This window comes from Cebus imitator, unplaced genomic scaffold, assembly GCF_001604975.1.
Source record: "Cebus imitator isolate Cc_AM_T3 unplaced genomic scaffold, Cebus_imitator-1.0 Scaffold141, whole genome shotgun sequence".
NCBI classification, from domain to species: Eukaryota; Metazoa; Chordata; class Mammalia; order Primates; family Cebidae; genus Cebus; species Cebus imitator.
Window position 1 is genome coordinate 2,984,377 of NW_016107456.1, and position 19,508 is coordinate 3,003,884.

A 19,508-nucleotide genomic window follows, 5' to 3' on the forward strand; every position below is an offset into this window, starting at 1 on the left:
AAATAAATTAGCCGGGTATGCTGACACATGCCTGCAGTCCCAGCTACTTGTGAAGCTGAGGTGGGAGGATTGCTTGAGCTCTGGAGGTTGACGCTGCAGTGAGCTCTGATTGTGCTACTATACCACTCCAGCCCGGATGATGGAGTGAGACTCTTTCCCCCCACCCCCAAAAAAGTATTTCTCTCTCTCTCTCTCTCTACCCTTTAGGCTTTCACATACAAAAAAAAAAAAAAAGATGGATTTTGGACTGCTTAGGGGGTTGGCATGCCTAACCCTCATATTATTCAAGGGTCAACTGTATACTGTATTTTTCTTTTGCTTTTTTTTTTTTTCTTCTTCTTCTTCTTCTTCTTCAGACAAAGCTTCATTCTTGTTGCCGAGGCTGGATTGCAGTGGTGTGATCTTGGCTCACTGCAACCTTCACCTTTCAAGTTCAAGTGATTCTCCTGCCTCAGCCTCCCCAGTAGCTGGGATTACAGGCATGTGCCACTGTGCCCAGCTAATTTAGTATTTTTACCAGAGACGGGGTTCCCCCATGTTGGTCAGGCAGGACCTCAGGTGATCCACCCGCCTTGGCCTCCCAGAGTGCTGGGATTACACGCGTGAGCTACTGTGCTTTTCACCTTCACTTTGTAAAAACAAGTCCTCTTTCATTTGATGATAAATTTTAGCATAAAGTCAGCCACCTTGCTGAACAAATAATTTGAATTAGACTTCATGCTTTGAGATGAAGGCAAGTCTCTATGTAACTGACTATTTTAGTTCTTGACAGAGGGATAACTAGATAGTCTCAGAGGAGACTCACCATTAAATACACTGAAGTCTACAACTGATGGTAGGGTACCACTACATTTTAGTGGGGGAAGGGAACACATACATTACTGTAAGATATAGGTAAAAATTAAAACAACTCTGAAATTCCTGATTCACTATAAGACCTTCAGATTCAGACAAAAAAGAAGAATGCAAGGTTGCTCTTCTTCGGAGTTAGCTCCAAATAAAGAAGTGGTACAGGTTGGGTATCCCTCATCTGAAATGCTTGGGATCAAAGGTGTTTCAGATTTCAGACTTTTTTGAATTTTAGAATATTTGCATATACATAACAAAATATCTAAGGGATGGGACCTAAGGCTATGTTTCATATATACCTTATACAAACAGACTGAAGGTGATCTTATACAATATTTTTAATAATTTGTGCATTAAGTACTTTTTTGTGTACTTATGCAAGGAATTTTCCACTTGTAGTGTCATGTCAACACCTGAAAAGTTTCGGATTTTGGATATTGGATTTTTGGATTAGGGATGCTCATCCTGAGTAGTCTGATAGCTAAGAATGCAAACTTCAGAGCAGATTTATGTAGCTTTGAATCTTGGCTATGCTACTTACTGAGACCTGAGGGAAATTAAAAGCTACCACACAGAACCTAGTGAATTTTTACATATGAAGTACTTAAAATAGTGCTTGGCACAGAGTAAGCAGTATAGAGTGTTAGCATTTATTATTATCATTACCAATTATAGTGTTCAATAGTTACAGTCATCTGTATAGCTCCATCGTAAGGATGGGGTGTGTGCGTGCATGGGATTTGTAATGGGGAAAAGTCATAGTCCTGATAAACAAATGAAGTTAGAGAATTCTTGAGGTCCTAAGTATTTGAGAGAAAAAAAGATAAAAATCTAAAATAATCTTTATTCAATAAACATCTACTGAGATGCAGGATCACTTCTTTCCTAATAGAACCTCCATAATAATGGATTATCTGACTTAAGGCCAGGACTCTGCAGATACGGAACTGCTTTGCCCTGGATTTCTGGGCTACTCCAATTAATTCACAGGGTCTATTTCTTTGGATATTGCCAGAGTCTGGGGAGATGTCCTGTTTCAATTGTCCAGCAAAACCATTTTTGTTACTGCTTTACATTAGAAAAATGACTTTATTGTCCAAATTTAAAATAGGACACAATATCTGACAAGAAAAAAAGTATAGATATGCAGAATTTTAAGATGTGGGAATATGTGTTCTGATCATCTTATGAAGAGCACATTTGTTGTCTCATGATATTCTAGGTGCTCAAAACATTATGGAATTACAACTGGGCTACTTCAGAATGGATCGTGGCAGATTTCATTATACAGCCATGGTATTTCTCATCACTACTATATTGTTATATCATCATTTCCTTCCATAATCTTATCCTTTATAAATAAGGTGATCCTATATTCTCCCAATGCATATCTTTTTCTTTTTTAACTTCATAGTCTAGGGTTTATTAACTGGCAAATACTTTCTTCTTGTCAAAATTCTTTAAGAATCTGATTTGATTTTCTTTATGTGTACATGTGTATGTGTGTGTGTATATATATATATATATATATATATTTAATTGCATTTTAGGTTTTGGGGTACATGTGAAGAACATGCAAGATTGTTGCATAGGTACCTACATGGCAATGTGGTTTGCTGCCTTCCTCCCCATCACCTATATCTGTAATTTCTCTCCATGTTATCCCTTACCAAATCCCCATCCCCTGCTGTCCCTCCCCTACATCTCCCCTACAGACCCCAGTGTGTATGCTCCTCAATGCATATCTTATCAAATGGAATTTATAATCTTTTAAAAATGTATTCTATCATTTTAAAATTATTTTTTGAATTTCAAAATTCTTACCATACTGAAATCATCATGCACTTTCTTGCCAGTAATTCTAGGGCATAGTGGGTTGCTGGTGCTGCAGACTCTCCTAGTACTGTGCCCACACAGACTGCCAACTCCAGCTCATTTCCACGAATCAGGTATGCCATAGCAAGCTTGCTCAATAAGAAAATAATTTCTTCAGTTGCATAGATGCTGGGTAGGATCATCATTCCCCTCCAAGCTCATAAAGCAGATAAAGCAGTATTAACCTATAAATTAATTATTCTTATAAAATATTGACTATAATATTCCTATAAAGTAGCTATGTAAGAGTAATTGCAACTTTTAGGTAGAAAAGTTATTAATGAGACATACAGAAAATTTTATCAGGGCAGAATTGAAGAGTTTAGAACCCTTGGTTCTATTTCTGTCATTAATTAATAACACTCTACAATATTCTCAATATGTCCTCCAATCTCCATATCAGAAAAAAATGTAAAATTTTAAGAGCTTCTTCAAGATTATACAGTTATCTATCATTTCCTAAAGCCAATATGTCTAAGGATAAATGCAAAATAGAATCTATAACTTTGCTTAACATTTTCCTTATTAAATTAGTGAGTCAAGTAAAAAGTACCTAAAAAATATAACTTGTGAATAATATACTGAAACATAAGTGCTTTCATTTGTATTTTTTCTTATAATCCTAACAACTACATGTGAAATAGATAAGTCAGATGTTCATGTTTTCATTTTAGATTTGAAGACATTTGAGATTCTGAGGGTTAAATGATGTGCACAAAGCCAGTATGTGAGAGAAACACGACTCAGATATTTTGGGTCCAAGTCTAGTGATTCTTCCCTTTACTATACGGATGCTTGTCATATGTGACAAAATGTTTAAAGCAAGGTTGTTACAAATATGTATCTTGTGGTAGAAATAAAAGAAAACAAAAGCTCATAGTTCATGTGTGCTTAAAATAAGAGCTCACAGTTTATGTGTGCTAATTAGGAATGCAATTGCTTTTTTAATTACTCAGGCTTGGAAGGAATGCAAAACCAGATCTCACACAGAAAGTTACTGTATCTTTTCCTCTGAAACACCATGATATTATCTAAACAACTTTTCATTCACATAAACCAATGTTAAGTGTCGTACCTCAATATTATCTACGGCAAGATGGCAACATGCAGCTAGTGCTGCTCGGCCGTCTTGAAAATACCATTCTGCCAGTTCTTTACTGACTGTGTGCAGGAGTCTAGAAAGAAAAAAATGTATGTAATCTATATAAACACACATATTCCGTTGTAAAAGTGAACTCATACTTTTTAAAAGGGATGTTAAAAAGACCAAATAAAATTGAATTTGACATGCTTGATTTAAAGACTTGTTTTTGAAAAAAAAAAAAAAAAATCAGGAAACTGGTCTTTCCAAGTACATGCTCTGATAAGCCTCTCTCTCCCTCAATACCCACAATTGTGAGAAGAGAAGCCTGATTTTAAAAGCCTACCATCATGAATTGGACAATTTATGACTCAGCTACAGAGGAAGTTAAGCTTAGAAGAATTACAGGTTGAACTGAAATTTTTCAAAATTTAGGTGGGATCCAAAATACTGCCAGCATATGTTAGCTTTTAAAAATGTCAAGCTTAGAAATGGCAGAGAATGGCAGTAAAGATCCAGGCAAGAATACATTATTCCTAGCACATTATTTGCTTAACATTTCATGATCCTCTTCTACTCGATGAGTGTCTTAAAAGTTTAAATATCCTATTTTCTAGGGTAATAATAGGAGCAAATAGAAAGGATAGGGGAAGGCAGACTACTGGATTAAAAAAAGGTTAAAAGGCTGAAAGATTCTAATTTCCATTTCTTTTTTAAAGTAAGTGTCGGGATTTCTTCTTTAAAAGAGGACCAAATGCTATTTTAGACACCAATAGTGGGGCGACAGGATTATAAACTACATTACTGTGAACTTATATACACTGGCTTTAGATTAAAACATGAATAAGCAGTCAATCTTATTTTCTTTCTTTCTTTTTTTATTGGAGACAGAGTCTGACTGTCATCCAGGCTGTAGTGCAGTGGCGCAATCTTGGCTCACTGCAACCTCCGTCTCCCGGGTTCAAGCAATTCTCCTGCCTCAGCCTTCCGAGTAGCTGAAACTACAGACGCACACTGCCATGCTCAGCTATTTTTTTCTATTTTTAGTAGAGATGGGGTTTCACTGTGTTGCCCAGGCTGGTCTTGAACCCCTGAGCTCAGGCAATTCCTGAGCTCAGGCCTCGGCTTCCCAAAGTGCTGGGATTACAGGTGTGAGCCACTGTGCCCGGCCCACCTTATTTTCATCATTGGTCTTCTCCAGCAGGTTTGATTAGTTTTTAAGTGTGTAGTGCTTTACCTGCAATCTGTCTAGTGAGATGCATTTTGCTTTTCTGAAAGCTATATAAAATGTGTATAAACTGTCTCCATGCCTGAAATTTTCCAATTCATTTAGGAGTAGATGCTGTAATGGAACTGGATCACGGTGAGAACTGTGGTTGAGGCAGTGAAGTCCTCAGTATACAAAGAAGGATGAATTATAGAGGCTTCAAAAATTTCTCAAGGGAAGACAACTATACGGACCCAAAGCAAATAAATCACTCACTCATTGAAGTCTTCCTTGTAGATATCATCAAAATATGAAGCTCCATTAGGTGTAGAAACATGTAAGGTTTGCATATTTCCTTCACAAGCAGCCTAGAATTTAATTAAATATTATTCTTTAGCTAATTATTGATAGCCGACAAATTTCAGAATACTATTTTGAGCAAAGTATACTTAATGTTTGAAATTTATACTATAATTTGGAGATAATCTTAGCATTTGAGAAATGAGATGTTAATTGTGTGTAGCAAAAAAGCTTCCAGTAAATTATCACTAAAAAAATGTTTTTCAAATAGATGGTATATAACATTCAGCAGCACGTGAAAAGTAGAGTTCAGAGGTGCTCGTGTGTTTAAAGATCTAAAGTAAGTTCAGCTGAGTGTGGTGTCTCATGCCTGTAATCCCGGCGCTTTGGGAGGCTGAGGCAGGAGGATCACCTGGGGCCAGGAGTATCACCTGGGGCCAGGAGTTTGAGACCAGCCTGGCCAACATGGAGAAACCCCGTCTCCACTAAAAACACAAATATTAGCTGGGCGTGGTGGAGGGTGCCTGTCATCTCAGCTACTCGGGAGGCTGAGGCAGGAGAATCGCTTGAACTGGGAAGGTGGAGGTTGTGATGGGTTGAGATCGTGCCATTGCACTCCAGCCTGGGTGACAGAGTGAGATTCCATCTCAAAATAAATAAATAAATAATAAAATAAAATAAAATAAGTTCACTGTGACCAGAAAAAAAAAATAGTGTGATCTAAAATGATGAGATAGAAGGCCAGTGAGGAGGGCAGTAGCCACGCCCTTTATGACTTTGTCAATTCTGTGTGGGTGAGCCAGTCAACACAATCTTCTCCCTTCTACATGCCCACCCATCTGTGTATGCAGCTGGGGTAATTATGTGCTTGTACCTGTGCAACAAGCAGAGCTTCTTTAAGCTGACCTCTTGACATGAAAAAATGGACTAGTTTTTTCACATCACCAGTGGCTATGCAGTATGGAATCACATCATCCTTATCTTCCTGGATTAATTGGTCAGCTCTCCTAATAAAATAGACAGTTTTTAAAATAACATACTATTTTGAAGGTTTTTAGGTGAATTGAGATTTTCTGAAAGTATGGCTAAAATTTGTGGCTGAATTCATAAAGCCCTTTGGCATATCACTTTTAAAAAAGACATTTTATAAGCAGATTACATGTGGAAGACAGATAAAAGTTTTGTGAAATAATAAATAATAAATAATAAATAATATAGGTACTTGTTTGCCCTTAGACCATGATATAAAATATGCCTGAACATTTTAGGTCTTAAAATCAATGTAGTTTATCAATTAAAATGGGCAATTAATTTATTCAAAAATATGTTTTAAACAAGATATATGTGATAGAATATCAGGTGGATTAAGCAACTATGTGGGTAGTTATATTGTTAAAGACAGATAATTTTAATTGTTTCAGGAAGCATAAAATGAACAGAGAGCCTTGAAAGTGAAGTAGCTTAGAAATCACTAAGATAATATAGAAACATATTAAGTTTCCATATGTGCCTTAAGTGATGAAGATTAAAGAAAAATATTGTTCCAGACATGTGAAGGGAGAAAGGGGATCGTAATTTTGGAGATTGTGAAGAGTGTACATGTGTCTATTTCCATATATCTGTCTCTGTCTCTTTGCACCTATCACTGTGTGTGTGTGTGTGTGTGTGTGTGTGTGTGTGTGAGTGTGTGTGTATGTGTGTCTTCCCATCTAAGTCTCAGGCATTTTCTCAATGACTAACCCCTAGCTAATTCTACCCTCAATGTTTAACCTCAGTTTTGTTTTAAAATAACCTGGAATATTAAATTTATGCTAGCATTTGTATTAAACCAGAGTTCCATTTTTAATCTTTGGGTAGGGGTAGTAGATATTTTTCATGCTGAAAATAGAAACTATTTTTCATGATATTTGCCAGCTAACTGTTAACAGTCTCCAATTTCAAGAGTCATCAAAGTACTCCTCAACAGCTACGTTTTTACTATGTGACTTTGATTTTCTTGTTATAGCTGTTTAGAAACAAGCTGGTTAGGAATAATAATCTACTTTCCCTGGCATTTGAAACTATGATTTAGAAACTGACAATCTGGATGAATGACTGGATCTATAAAATATAAATGCAGGAGTTGTGGAGAGACCATTTTCTGGTGACATGGGTTAAGGGACAGAGAAAATCAGGCGTTGGCTTTCAAAGACAAATGAAATAGAATTGGAAGAGTTTTGTATATTCCCATCTGCCTCCTCCTTTTCCTTCCCCACAAAATCTATTCTAATCTTACTTCAGTCTCCTTCTTTCTACCAAAACAGCTCTTACTAAGATCAACAATAACCTCCATGTTGTCCAGATTTCTTCTTTGGGCTACAAAATCAAGACTGCCTATTGAAAAATGCCACAAAAATCACAAGAAGCTTCAAGCTCAACATGTCCAAAGAGAACTAATGATCTTATGTGCCATTTGATTCAAATCCTCTCCTAATGTTTTTGCTGTTGTTGTTTTGGTTGGTTGTTTTTAAATCCCAGTGATTAGCAACCGTTCTATCCAGTTTTTCAAACCTAAAACCTAAAAATTATTTGTGACACCTTCCTCATCTCTATTACCAAATCCAGTTAATTTTAACTCCTAGATATATCAAATTTGTCTACTTTCCTCATTCTCCCCCGTCACTGCAGATGGCATCCACGCTACTGCTGTCTCCTGACTCAACTATTCTAATGGCCTTCTAACTGGTCTCCTCATATCTGCTATTGACCTTCTCTAATCTGTTCTTGATATTTCAGCTTGTGCAGACTTTCTCTTTTTTTTTTTTTTTTTTTTTNTTTTTTTTGAGGCAAAGTTTCACTCTTATTGACCAGGCTAGAGTGCAATGGCACAATCTCGGCTCACCGCGACCTCCGCCTTCTGGTTCAAGCGATTCTGCTGCCTCAGCCTCCCGACTAGCTGGAACTACAGGCATGTGCCACCATGCCTGGCTAATTCTGTATTTTTAGTGGAGACAGGATTTCTCCATTGTTGGTCAGGCTGGTCTCGAACTCCTGACCTCAGGTAAGCTGCCTGTCTCAGCCTCCCAAGTGCTGGGATTACAGGCATGAGCCGTGCCCAGTCTGCTTGGGCAGACTTTCTAAATGAAAAGCTGGTCACATCCCTTTCTACCCTATTTAAAACTAAAACCCTTTAATGCCTTCTGTTCCTCTTAGGATAACGAAAAATTTAAAAAGCTTACTATGTTTACGAGGCCCTAAAATGTCTAGCTTGTGCCTACCTTTTCACTCTCCCTTGGCATCACATCCCCCTGGCTCCCGCACTTCAGCTGCAGCAGCCTCCTTTCACAGAGTTCCTGTACTCTGCTCCCTCAGCCTGGGATGCGTCCTCTAGCCTCTTCACTTGGTTATCTCCTATGTATTCTTTATAGCTCAGTTCATATGTACCAAGCTTGCTCAGGTTTCCTTTGCTCCAATTTATCTGAGGATACAGCACATTTTAAGCTCATAGATACCTAATATAGAAAGCAATGTAGTAGCATATTAATGACTAGATGCTAGTAAAGGATGTCAATAATCATGTATAACACAAAATGTTTACTTTTATTCTATAATGTTAAGTGACTCCACCTTGGTCTTACATGGAATTCCATTAAGTTTTTGCTGAGACTGAAATAATATTTTGTGAAATAAATAGCCTCTGCTAACTTGACTTTATTAAGGATTCAGTGAGAGCAACAGCATTCACAATTTGTGCTGTGAGGGAACAGGGACTTAGAGCTTTGGGGATTCTTAAAGCTCAGGAGAGGGAGCCTGAAGTCTGAGGGCTAGAATCAGCCTGTTGCTTAACTTACTTTTGGGAGAGCAAGTGCTAGGTAACAGTCTACTTCCCCATGGCAAATGCGTTAATCCTTCTGAATTTTATGTTTAGCTTTTGATTGCTTTTTTCTTGTGTCTGTAAGCAGCAGTTGATTTTTTGCCACTAAACCATGTTCCATAAAAGAAAACTCCAAATTTCTGTTTTTAATGCCAGAAGAAAGGTAATTACGTAATAATATGTAGTACTGTATAAGCTTAGCACAGTGACTGGCATATAGTAGGCATTAAATAAACATCTGTTAAATGGATGAATAGCATAGAACAGATTAGAATAAAATAGAACAGAGAATAATCATATGTTGTAGGTTGAAATGTGTTCCTCAAAATATGTTGAAGCTATAACCAATGATATCTGTGCATGTAACCATATATGGAAATAGGGTTTTGGCAGACGTGATTAAAATAATACGGGGCTATACAATCCGATATGACTCATGACTATAAGAAGACGAAATTGGGCACAGACATGCACAGGGAATAATGCCATGTGAAGACAAGGGAGAGGCTGGAGTGGCGCATCTAAAAGCCACAAGACGCCAAGGACTGCAGGCAACTAGACACCCAGAGAGAAGCCTGGAACTAATTCTTCCTCAGAGCCTTCAGTAGAAACCAACTTTGACAAAAACTTCGATTTAGACTTCTGGCCTCCAGAGCTGTGAGATAATACACTTCTATTGTTTTAGGCCACCATTTTATGGTAGTTTCCTTTTACAGCAACCCCAGGAAACTAATGCACTTGGAAAAAATCTTGTTGGCTTACTGCATTCTAAAACAAGGGTGTTTGGTTAAGTTTCCTCAGTAGTCAGATCCTTCTTTATCGTCAGTGTCTCCCTCGTGTCCATGGAGAAGAAATGGCAGGAATTAGGGCCTGCACAGAATTTTTTTGAGATAATTCATAGTAACGAACCTATGCTAACCTTCAGAAAATCTTACCCCTTACGTTTCAATAGCAATTTACTAATCAGTGAGTATGTTTGCTCATCTGTCCTTCTCTCCATGGACATGGGAAAATTTGCCTTCTCCTATCTTCATCAGAGGTCAAGTCAAATCCAAGAACACCAAAATTACTTGTAACTCTTTATTATATCAGTAGATATAAAATTCAGTTATTATTTAAGACAGCGTAAGAATATGAAATCTCAAGAGCTACTGCCATGTTTATATACTACTTCTATTTTAATATTCTATTTTAAAACATCTATTTTAACACGGACTCTCTCTGCCTTACCGCTGCATTAACTTCTTCCAGTATTTCACAGAGACCCCTGGTGCGATTGACAGGGCTTTGTCCCACTAGAATAGAAGGTGAAAAGAACAGAAGCATATTTATTTTGCTTGCAATGTGCAATTCTTAAGACACTTAAAAAATTGATTCGTAGTTATCATACAGCATTTTTAGAGTTCTCGAGTCCTGATTTGGTAACTTCTGACTTCTTTTTGTTTTGTAATCTTAAAAAAATCTTTAAACAGCACTAATTTTACCTCTCTTGATAATATAAAAGAGGCTGGGCACGCTGGCTGATGCCTGTAAAGCCATTGCTTTGGGAGGATGAGGGGGAAGGATTTCTTGAGGCTAGGATTTTGAGACCATCCTGGACAACACAGTAAGATCCTAATCTCTACCAAATTTTTTTTCTTAAAATTAGCCAGGCGTTGTGGTGCACAATTGTAGTTCTAGCTACTTGACAGGCTGAGGGGAGAGGATTGCTTGAGCCCAGGGGTTCGAGGGCGCAGTAAGTCGTAATCACACCACTGAGCTCCAGCCTGGACAACAGAGTGAGACCTCATCTCAAAAAAAAAAAAAAAAAAAAAAAAAAAAAGTAAAGAAGACTATTAACATGGTTAAACTCCAAGGACCCTCAGTTCTTTAGGGAAGGACTAAATGGCTGGTGTTATCACTTACAAAAGTGTCTCAAACGAAAGAGTGAGAAGGGAGGGAGGGATGGAGGAAGGAAGGAAGGTAGGTAGGTAGGTAGGTTATGTTTTTAAAAATCATGAATGTTCAGTAATATGATATTTTCTTTTACATTCCTGAGTGGTCAAATTGAAGTATTTTTGCCCTTTGAGGAGAGGATTCAGTGTACTCACAAATAAGCCTGTGTCTATAGTTTTCATATACAAAATAAAGGTTTTTGTGGGCAGGAAAAAAAAAAAGTGTCTCAAACTTGATGGAGCTTGAAGTTGAGAAAAATAATATTTATTTTTATTGTTATCTATTAATTCCATTTTCCACAAATTTTTGAAGTCTCTACATATTAAAATATTTTAAAATAAAATACGTAAAATTCTATTATTTAGGGAAAATCCAGTCCTAAACCTAGAGAGAAAGAGATAGATGGAAGAAGAGACTGAGGGAGGGAGAGAACAGAAGAGGAGAAAAGGAATAGAAACTAAAATATGTGCTTTGAAAAATACGTTAACTCATCTTCTAATACAACTCCAGAGTAATTTGCTCTACAGTGTTCAAAATAATACTAACATTTTTATTTCACTGCTGCTTATATTGAACAAATATACCACCTATTTTGATTTTGTTCCTTTCCTATTCATTTTAATAAATTTTATTTATTGTCATTTCTTAACTGATAATATAATACTTGTCGTCATATTTAAAAATTAGACCTCTATTGAAGAAGCTCATTGTTTAATAAAGGCTGATTGTGAATTGTGACTGTTATATGAAAATATAGATTTCACTGAATTCCAGTCTAGAGTGGAACTGAAAAGAGAATTTTCTGAAATATCACTACATGAATCAAAATCTCATTTTAATTAAGGCTCTTCAAATCTTTAGGGTTCTACTGTAATTATCACTAGAAAATTGGTAATTAACTAGAAAATAATGTTAGATTTTAAACAGGCAATTTTTAATACTACATATTTAAAATCATGTTACCTAAAAGGTATCTTACAATATAGTTTCAGGGGAAATCTGTCTCTAATGGAAGAAGTTGGAATGTAGATTAAATTAACTTTGAATTCACCAACCTCCTTCAATAGAAACATGTTTAATAAGCAAAAAAATTAAATGTTTACCTAACCCCACAGTATTAAGCTTAAACAAAATTAAAAAAATTCCTAAGGAAGTGATTATGAATGACCCTAAGGACACTCCTATTTCTAACAACTTGCACAGTTTTATGGATTATTAAGTATATTGATGAACCTGCACAACAATAAAATTATTAAGCTTCACAAACAGATACCTGATTGAAATAGGATTTGACTTAAAGACAGTTTAATTTATATTTAATCAAATATACAACTCGGAAAGCTAAAGAATTACACTGTTCTATAAAATTTACTAATTCCTTTCTCCTTGACTTTTGATAGATCTCTGCAGAAATGCTGCTTAATGAAGTAACTTTTACTTAAATATTTACTATTTAATAAGGAAAATCTTTATGTTGCTCCTAAATTAAATACTTTTAAATTTATAATGCCTTTTTATTAACATTTTAAAATGGCACATTTTATTATTTGGGGTCAAGCAGTAATTCACTCTTTGTCTTGAAGTATATGGAAAGTAAAACAGTGAGCCAAATTTGTTTGATTTATTTTAATGTAACCATATTGTTTAGTTTTACTTTATATTATTTACAAGCATTCTTAATGCCACTCTTTGTCACTACACAATGAACTAACTTAGACATTTTAAAAGATGATAAGCTATGAAATAAGTCCATTCTACCTTTGTTTTGGTGAGGCAGGGAAAGGAAGGATTTTCATTGAACTAAAATGCATATAAAGAAAAGGGAAAGGTCCAGTAAGTTTACACAAACTGAATATGCCCATGTAATCAACACCCAGGGTCAAGAAACAGAAGCCCAATTCTCCTCTGTGTTCCATTGTAGTCACTACCCATCGACCAAAGGGTAGCAAAAGCATGAATTCATCCTAACCTTTTTGTAAAAATCAGATCTGTTGATTTAGTCCTCCACTAAACAATCAGGATGTGTCTTAGGACCATCCTTTATTAGATGACACTCAGCAGAAACCCTTCTGGCCAGTGCAAGATTTAGTTATAATAAGTAGTATTAGCAAGGGGATTCTACTGTGAACAAATTAGCCAACATAGTTGTTTGTTTGTATGTTTGATTTTAGGAAGTTAAGATTCCAGCCTAGGGCAGTAGGTCTCAAACTTCAGCATGTAAGAGAATAACATGGAGGGCTTATAAAAACACAAGATGGCTGGATTCCATCCTTACAGTCTCTGATTCTGTAGGTCTGGGGTGAGGACGCATAGGGGTCCCCACTGATGCTAATGCTGCTGACATGGAACACTCAGATAACTATTCTCCGAGAGTCTACACTTAATATCAGATTGGCAGAGAATCAATTAGATCTGGAAAAAAATTAAGCTTTTTCTTTTTTTTGAGATAGGGTCTCTCTGTAGCCCAGGCTGGAGTACAGTGCTATGATCATAGTTCACTGCAACCTCTGCCTCCTGGGCTCAAGTGATCCTCTCAGCCTCACAAGTAGCTGGGATTACAAGTGCCCATCACCATGACTGTCTAATTTTGTGTGTTTCTTGTAGAGGTAGGGTTTTACTATGTTGCCCAGACTAGTCTTGAACTCCTGGGCTCAAGTGATCCACCCACCTTGGTCTCCAAAGAGCTGAGCTTCATATTTTTAATACTTAAAATTGAGTATATTCTTAGTATCTAGACTACTATGTTAAACTCATTAGTATTACTTTAATAGCACATTACCTCTCCAAGTTCAACCATAAGTTCACAGTATCTCTGAATTTGTCCTAATCTCAAGTGGATTTCAGCAGCTTCCTTCAGTCTTTCCTCTTTAGTAGGTACACCAATACCACCACCAAATTTGGACATCTTGACTGTTGTTAGTTCTTGAGCTTCAGACTGGTTTAAAAAAGAAAACAGAAATTTAAAACTTTTGTCATATTTTGTTTCGTATGTAATAATTTGTTGTATATTTCAAAATAACTAAAAGAATGGAATTGAAATGTTCCTAACACACACAAAAAGATAAACCCTTGAGATGATGGATATCCCAATTACTCTGATTTGATCAATACTCATTGTATGCTTGTATGAAAATATCACATATACTCTATAAACTATTATGCATCCATAATTAAAACATTTTTTAAATTGCTACTATTATTTTTTAAGACAGCGTCTTGCTCTGTTGCCAGGCTGGAGTGCAGTGGCGCCATCTCGGCTCACTGCAACCTTCGCGTCCCGAGTTCAAGCGATTCTCCTGCCTCAGCCTCCTGAGTAGCTGGGATTCCAGTCACACGCCACCATGCACACCTAATTTTTATATTTTTAGTAGGGATGGGGTGTCACCATGTTGGTCAGGATCAGCCTCCCAAAGTGCTGGGTTACAAGCATGAGCCACCACACCTGGCCTAAAAACGTGTTTTACAAGAGTTCATAACAGATGATCATATAACATTACATGAATACACATTTCAAAAGCATATAGCTGTGGAAAGTCAATATTTTAAAAATATGTTTCTCTATAAAATGTGATATCTTTATAAACATAATATTTTGGAGTGTGTATAGGGGCAGGATGCAGGAGGGGAGAGACTGAATCCCATTGTCCTTAACCCTCTCCAGGTGTTGTAGTTATACAGAACAGATAAAAGGTAATGATAAAGAAATATGCAACAATACAGAGAGGCTGCCAGTAAAAATAAAAAGTTACTGGCTTACTTTATTCAGCCCCTCTCCTATCAAATAGATTTTGCAGTTACAGTCATTAGGTGTTTAGTTTGTGATCAAAGAAGCACTTCCTCTTGATGGAAAAAACTGCTCTTTATGAGCAGTAGATCTGTATATCTGGCACAACTGTCTCCATGCTCTAACAGTTAACTATAGGTATTTCAGAAAATATATAAGCAAGTTTTTCTTTCTGGTCCTAGAATAGGTTTTGCTCTGAGTGCTACAGATTGCTCCAGGGGTGAGGTGACTACTAGATTTTACTGAAATTCATTAAGAGCTATAATATGATCATTTTTCATTTAACATATCCCAGAATAGCCTATTAGGCCCTTTGAGACTAAAATTAGAACAGTCCATATGTCACAATCATCTGCTAATAGGGGAAAGATAAAGCATTTCAAGGAGTTCCAAGTGACCTTTAAAGAATTTCATGAGATTCAACCTATGATAACCATGATTGACTTAATCTGTTCTCAAGTAATTCACTTTTATGATCGGTTCTATCAAAGATTTATCTCCTCAGTATTCATTTATTTGTCTACTAATGTAATCGTACATATTTGTAAAATCATTTTTATATTACAATAGTGAAAAGGCAAAAAAATTTGCTTGGGTATGTCATATTTGCATACTTTACTCACTGTTTTAAATTTAATCAGATGTTTCAAATGCATTATTCCTTTGCAGTAGTTCTGAGGAAGTAAGCTATCATCCTGTCCTTTGATCACAGCAACCAAGTTCCATACATTGTCACTGCCACCTGGAGGCTAAAAAGTTGATAAAAAATAAACACGTAATGGTGAATTGAAAACCTCATAGTATTTTGCATCTTCAAAAATATTATAATGCAGGCATATCTACATTTAAAAATTAACAAAATATACATTATGTCATGTATTGTTTCTGGTTTTACATTTGCTTTCTTATAGGGTACAGATTATGTTAGGACGTACCCAATGAATTGGAATGGAACATGCAAATATGTGAATGACAATAGTTGTAATGATTCATTTTGGCTAAAGGGAAAATGTTCGCATTTAATTCCCATAATACTTACGGATAAACATTCTGAAAACCATCTTAGTTTTTTCATTCGAGAATTACCAGTTAGTTTTTCTATTTCTTGTCTAATATCTCTTGACACTTTACCACACAGTAGAGGAGGAGTGCCTGCTTCTATAGCATAATCTGAAAAACAGACATAACTCAGTGACAAAAGATTTCTCAGAAAACATGATTTACAAACAAACTCTAATACATGTATATGTTCCATACCAGTGTTCCCAATAATTTCTTCCCAAGATCTGTCTGCCAGAATATTTATTTGTACAGGAGTAATTAACGGTGTTAATGACCAGAGTCTCACTGTAGAATCACGGGAGCAAGAGGCCATAGTGAAGGGCCGACTGGGATGGCAGGTTAAACCTGATGAAAAAAAAAAAAACTTAATTAAAGTGAACATTGAAAAATATTCTTTATTTATATGCACTTCATAAAACTTCTACAGAATTGAAGCTATGAAGAAATATTCTGAGTAACTGAAAGGTTTGCAGTCAACCTTCTATCTGAATTTAGTTAATATACTGGCTGAAAATAATACAAGAATGTAATAAATTATTTTATGTATTCTATATATATGAATATAAAATTGAGTAACTATTAGAGGCTGGGCATGTTGGCTCATGCCTGTAATCCTAGCAATTTGGGAGTCCAAGGCAGGTGGATCAGTTGAGCACAGGAATTTGAGATCAGCCTGGGTAGCATGACAAAATACCATCTCTAGCAAAAATAAAGAAATTAGCTGGGTATGTTGGTGTGTGCTTGTAATCTCAGCTACTTGGAAGGCTGAGATGGAAGGATCTCTTAAGCTGGGAGGAAAGGCTGAAGTGAGCTGTGTTTGCACCACTGTACACCACCCTGAGCAACAGAGCCAGAGTGAGACTCTGTCAGAGAGAAAGAAAAAAATAAAGAAAGAAAGAAAAGAAAGAGAGAGAGAGAGAGAGAGAGAGAGAGAGAAGGAAAGAGAAAAAAGAAAAAAAAATTATTAGAAAGCAAATGGTCATGGTGAAAATGTTAAAATTATATTTTATGTGGTTAAGCAGCAACAAGTATGCTACAAAACAGACAGTATACATAGTATCTATGACTTAATGGATGGGCAAATGACGTTCTAGTAAAAGATGAAGAGTTGGGAACCTTTCAATGCAAATATCAACAAATATGTTTCTCTCCCACACTCAGTTCCACATTGCCTTGGCTAATAGGCCATTGTGGTCAAGCATATGGATCTGATTCTGATCTAGATTAAGGTTACTTTCTCTGAGAAATCATTTTTGCTTTCTTAATACACCCATTTACTCCCATCAAGGTTTAAGAATGAGAATAAATACCAACAAGAATAAGAGTGAAATAATGTGCAAATGGCAAGTAATCTGATTTTCCATACTCACGTCAATTATATTTAGAAACTTGGGATTATATTAAAAATATATATTGTACTAAACATCCAAGAATAGAGGAATGGTTAAATAAGTGGTATCTACCTTATTACTGATTTCCTGTTCTACAACTTACCTCTGGAGTGATGTTAAAGAAAGGGAAAAAAACCTAAGCCATACCTGTATATATGCCCATTGGAATACGTGTGTATTGTGTGTGTTTGTGTGTACACAGAAACACAGACACACCTGAAGATAGGAGGGAGAAAGACACCACAGTGCTAACAATAGTCATCTTCTGATAATTTTTCTTGACTCTCTCTTCTGTGTATTCTGGTATTATAATAATTAACATGTATATTTTCTAATGAGAAAAATGTTATTGTAAAATGAAACACCGTATAACTTCTTCAAAAATACTGTATTCCTCAGAATACAGTATTATTGTATTCCTCAGAATACTGTATTCCTCAGAATACAGTATAAGCATCATTAGTATGTCAATATAACAAAAACATGAAAGAATAAGAGACACTTTACCATATACATCTGCACCGTGATCGTACACAGTATCCAAACAAGTTCCTTCTCGTGTGTCCCATACTTTTATAGTATAGTCCCAGCTGCCAGATACTAGCAGATATGGAATCTCAGTATTCCACATTAATCCCCTCACAGGTGCAGTGTGTCCACTAAGAATACTTATGCAAGCATCTTGAGTATAATCCCAGATTCGAACAGTACTGAAACAGAATATTATGGATGTGATAACATTCAAGTTATAATGTATCTAGAGTATTAACATATACTTAATAGAGCACAATAATTATTTATTAGCATATCTAGAAACATTTTATGTCTCAAGATATAACGTTCTCTTCATTTTAATTGAAAAAATAATAATTGTATGTATTTATGAGTAAACTGTGATATTTTGATACATGCTTACAATGCAGAATAATTAAATCAAACAAATGAACAAATTCATCCCCTCACGTACTTTTCTTTATAGTAGATGGAAATGAATATTTAACTAGGCTAGTGCTAGCTTATTTAAACGTATTTCCTTTCCTGACTTTTACTCTTCATTTCTTCCTGGTAGTAAATATATTATTTCACAGTTTTCATGTGAATAAAATTGCTTTCTTAAAATGAAATATCAAAAACAGCTATAACCAAAGAGGAAAAAATATGACTAATAATACAGATATGATAATTTAAGATATTAAGATTATTTGTAAATTACAAAAGCATAACATGTATGATAATGGGTATTATTTGAAATGTCACTTCATATTTATCTTTAATCAATACAGCAAATCATTCCTTCTTGTTTTTGTCAGTGATATAAGTTGCTCGGTCAGTGTAGAATAAATCTCAGATCAAGTTAAAAATTTAAATATAACTGGATTCATGAAATTACTTGTATCTATTGATTGTACAAATGTTACTGAAAGTAAAATTTGAACTCACAATTTAAGACCTCCAAATGCTAATTTTGCTTAGATGATTCACAGTATTTTTTTAGTCACAGATACATGCCAAACTAACAGCAAAATAGTAGTACTTCAAAAGTATTACTATTTTGCACTATATAGGAGATAAATTATATATTCTTATGTCTTATGGCATATCCCTTTCTGCTTTATATGAAAAGTTTCATTTCAGCCGGGAGTGATGGCTCACGCTTGTAATCCCAGCACTTTGAGAGGCTGAGGTCAGTGGACCACGCGGTCAAGATACAGAGACCATCCTGGCCAACACGGTGAAACCCTGTCTCTACTAAAAGCACAAAATTAGCTGGGCTTGGGGGCGCGTGCCTGTAGTCCCAGTTACTTGGGAGGCTGAGACAGGAGAATCGCTTGAACCCAGGAGGCAGAGGTTGCAGTGAGCTGCGATCACGCCACTGCACTCCAGCCTGGTGACAGAGCAAGACTCTGTCTCAAAAAAATAAAAAAAACAAAAAAAAAGTTTCATTTCTTCTTTGTATCAAATAATTTAATGTTATTGTAGAGGCCACTAGAACAGGTGTCTTTCCTTTTATGAAATGTTCGGTAGTTAGGCTTTGAAGTCTCAAGGCATATTTTTTGGTCAAACCTAAGAAAGGCTTTTATGTGACCCACTGCAAATAAGGAGGGTCTGAGGCCTTCCAGGCTGAAGCACAGCATCTTTCTACTCTTTTTTTTCTTTTTTTTTTAAATGTA

At 35.9% G+C, this 19,508-nt stretch overlaps 1 protein-coding gene across 6 annotated transcripts in view; it reads right to left on the minus strand.

Annotated features, from left to right (window-relative positions):
• WDR17 (WD repeat domain 17) overlaps positions 1–19,508 on the minus strand; it is a 118,901-nt gene that overhangs the window by 15,554 nt on the left and 83,839 nt on the right. For 4 of the 6 annotated variants that reach the window (XM_037743347.1, XM_037743346.1, XM_017542216.2 and 1 more), the window contains 10 exons: positions 17,845–18,047; positions 16,142–16,291; positions 15,924–16,054; positions 15,508–15,633; positions 13,880–14,035; positions 10,396–10,460; positions 6,187–6,319; positions 5,289–5,380; positions 3,800–3,899; positions 2,674–2,813 (listed from right to left, as the gene is read on the minus strand). In XM_037743347.1, the coding sequence (XP_037599275.1) occupies positions 2,674–2,813; positions 3,800–3,899; positions 5,289–5,380; positions 6,187–6,319; positions 10,396–10,460; positions 13,880–14,035; positions 15,508–15,633; positions 15,924–16,054; positions 16,142–16,291; positions 17,845–18,047 (1,296 nt within the window). The remainder of the gene's footprint in view (positions 1–2,673; positions 2,814–3,799; positions 3,900–5,288; positions 5,381–6,186; positions 6,320–10,395; positions 10,461–13,879; positions 14,036–15,507; positions 15,634–15,923; positions 16,055–16,141; positions 16,292–17,844; positions 18,048–19,508) is intronic. The other 2 variants (XM_017542218.2, XM_017542217.2) reach the window with 1 other exon arrangement.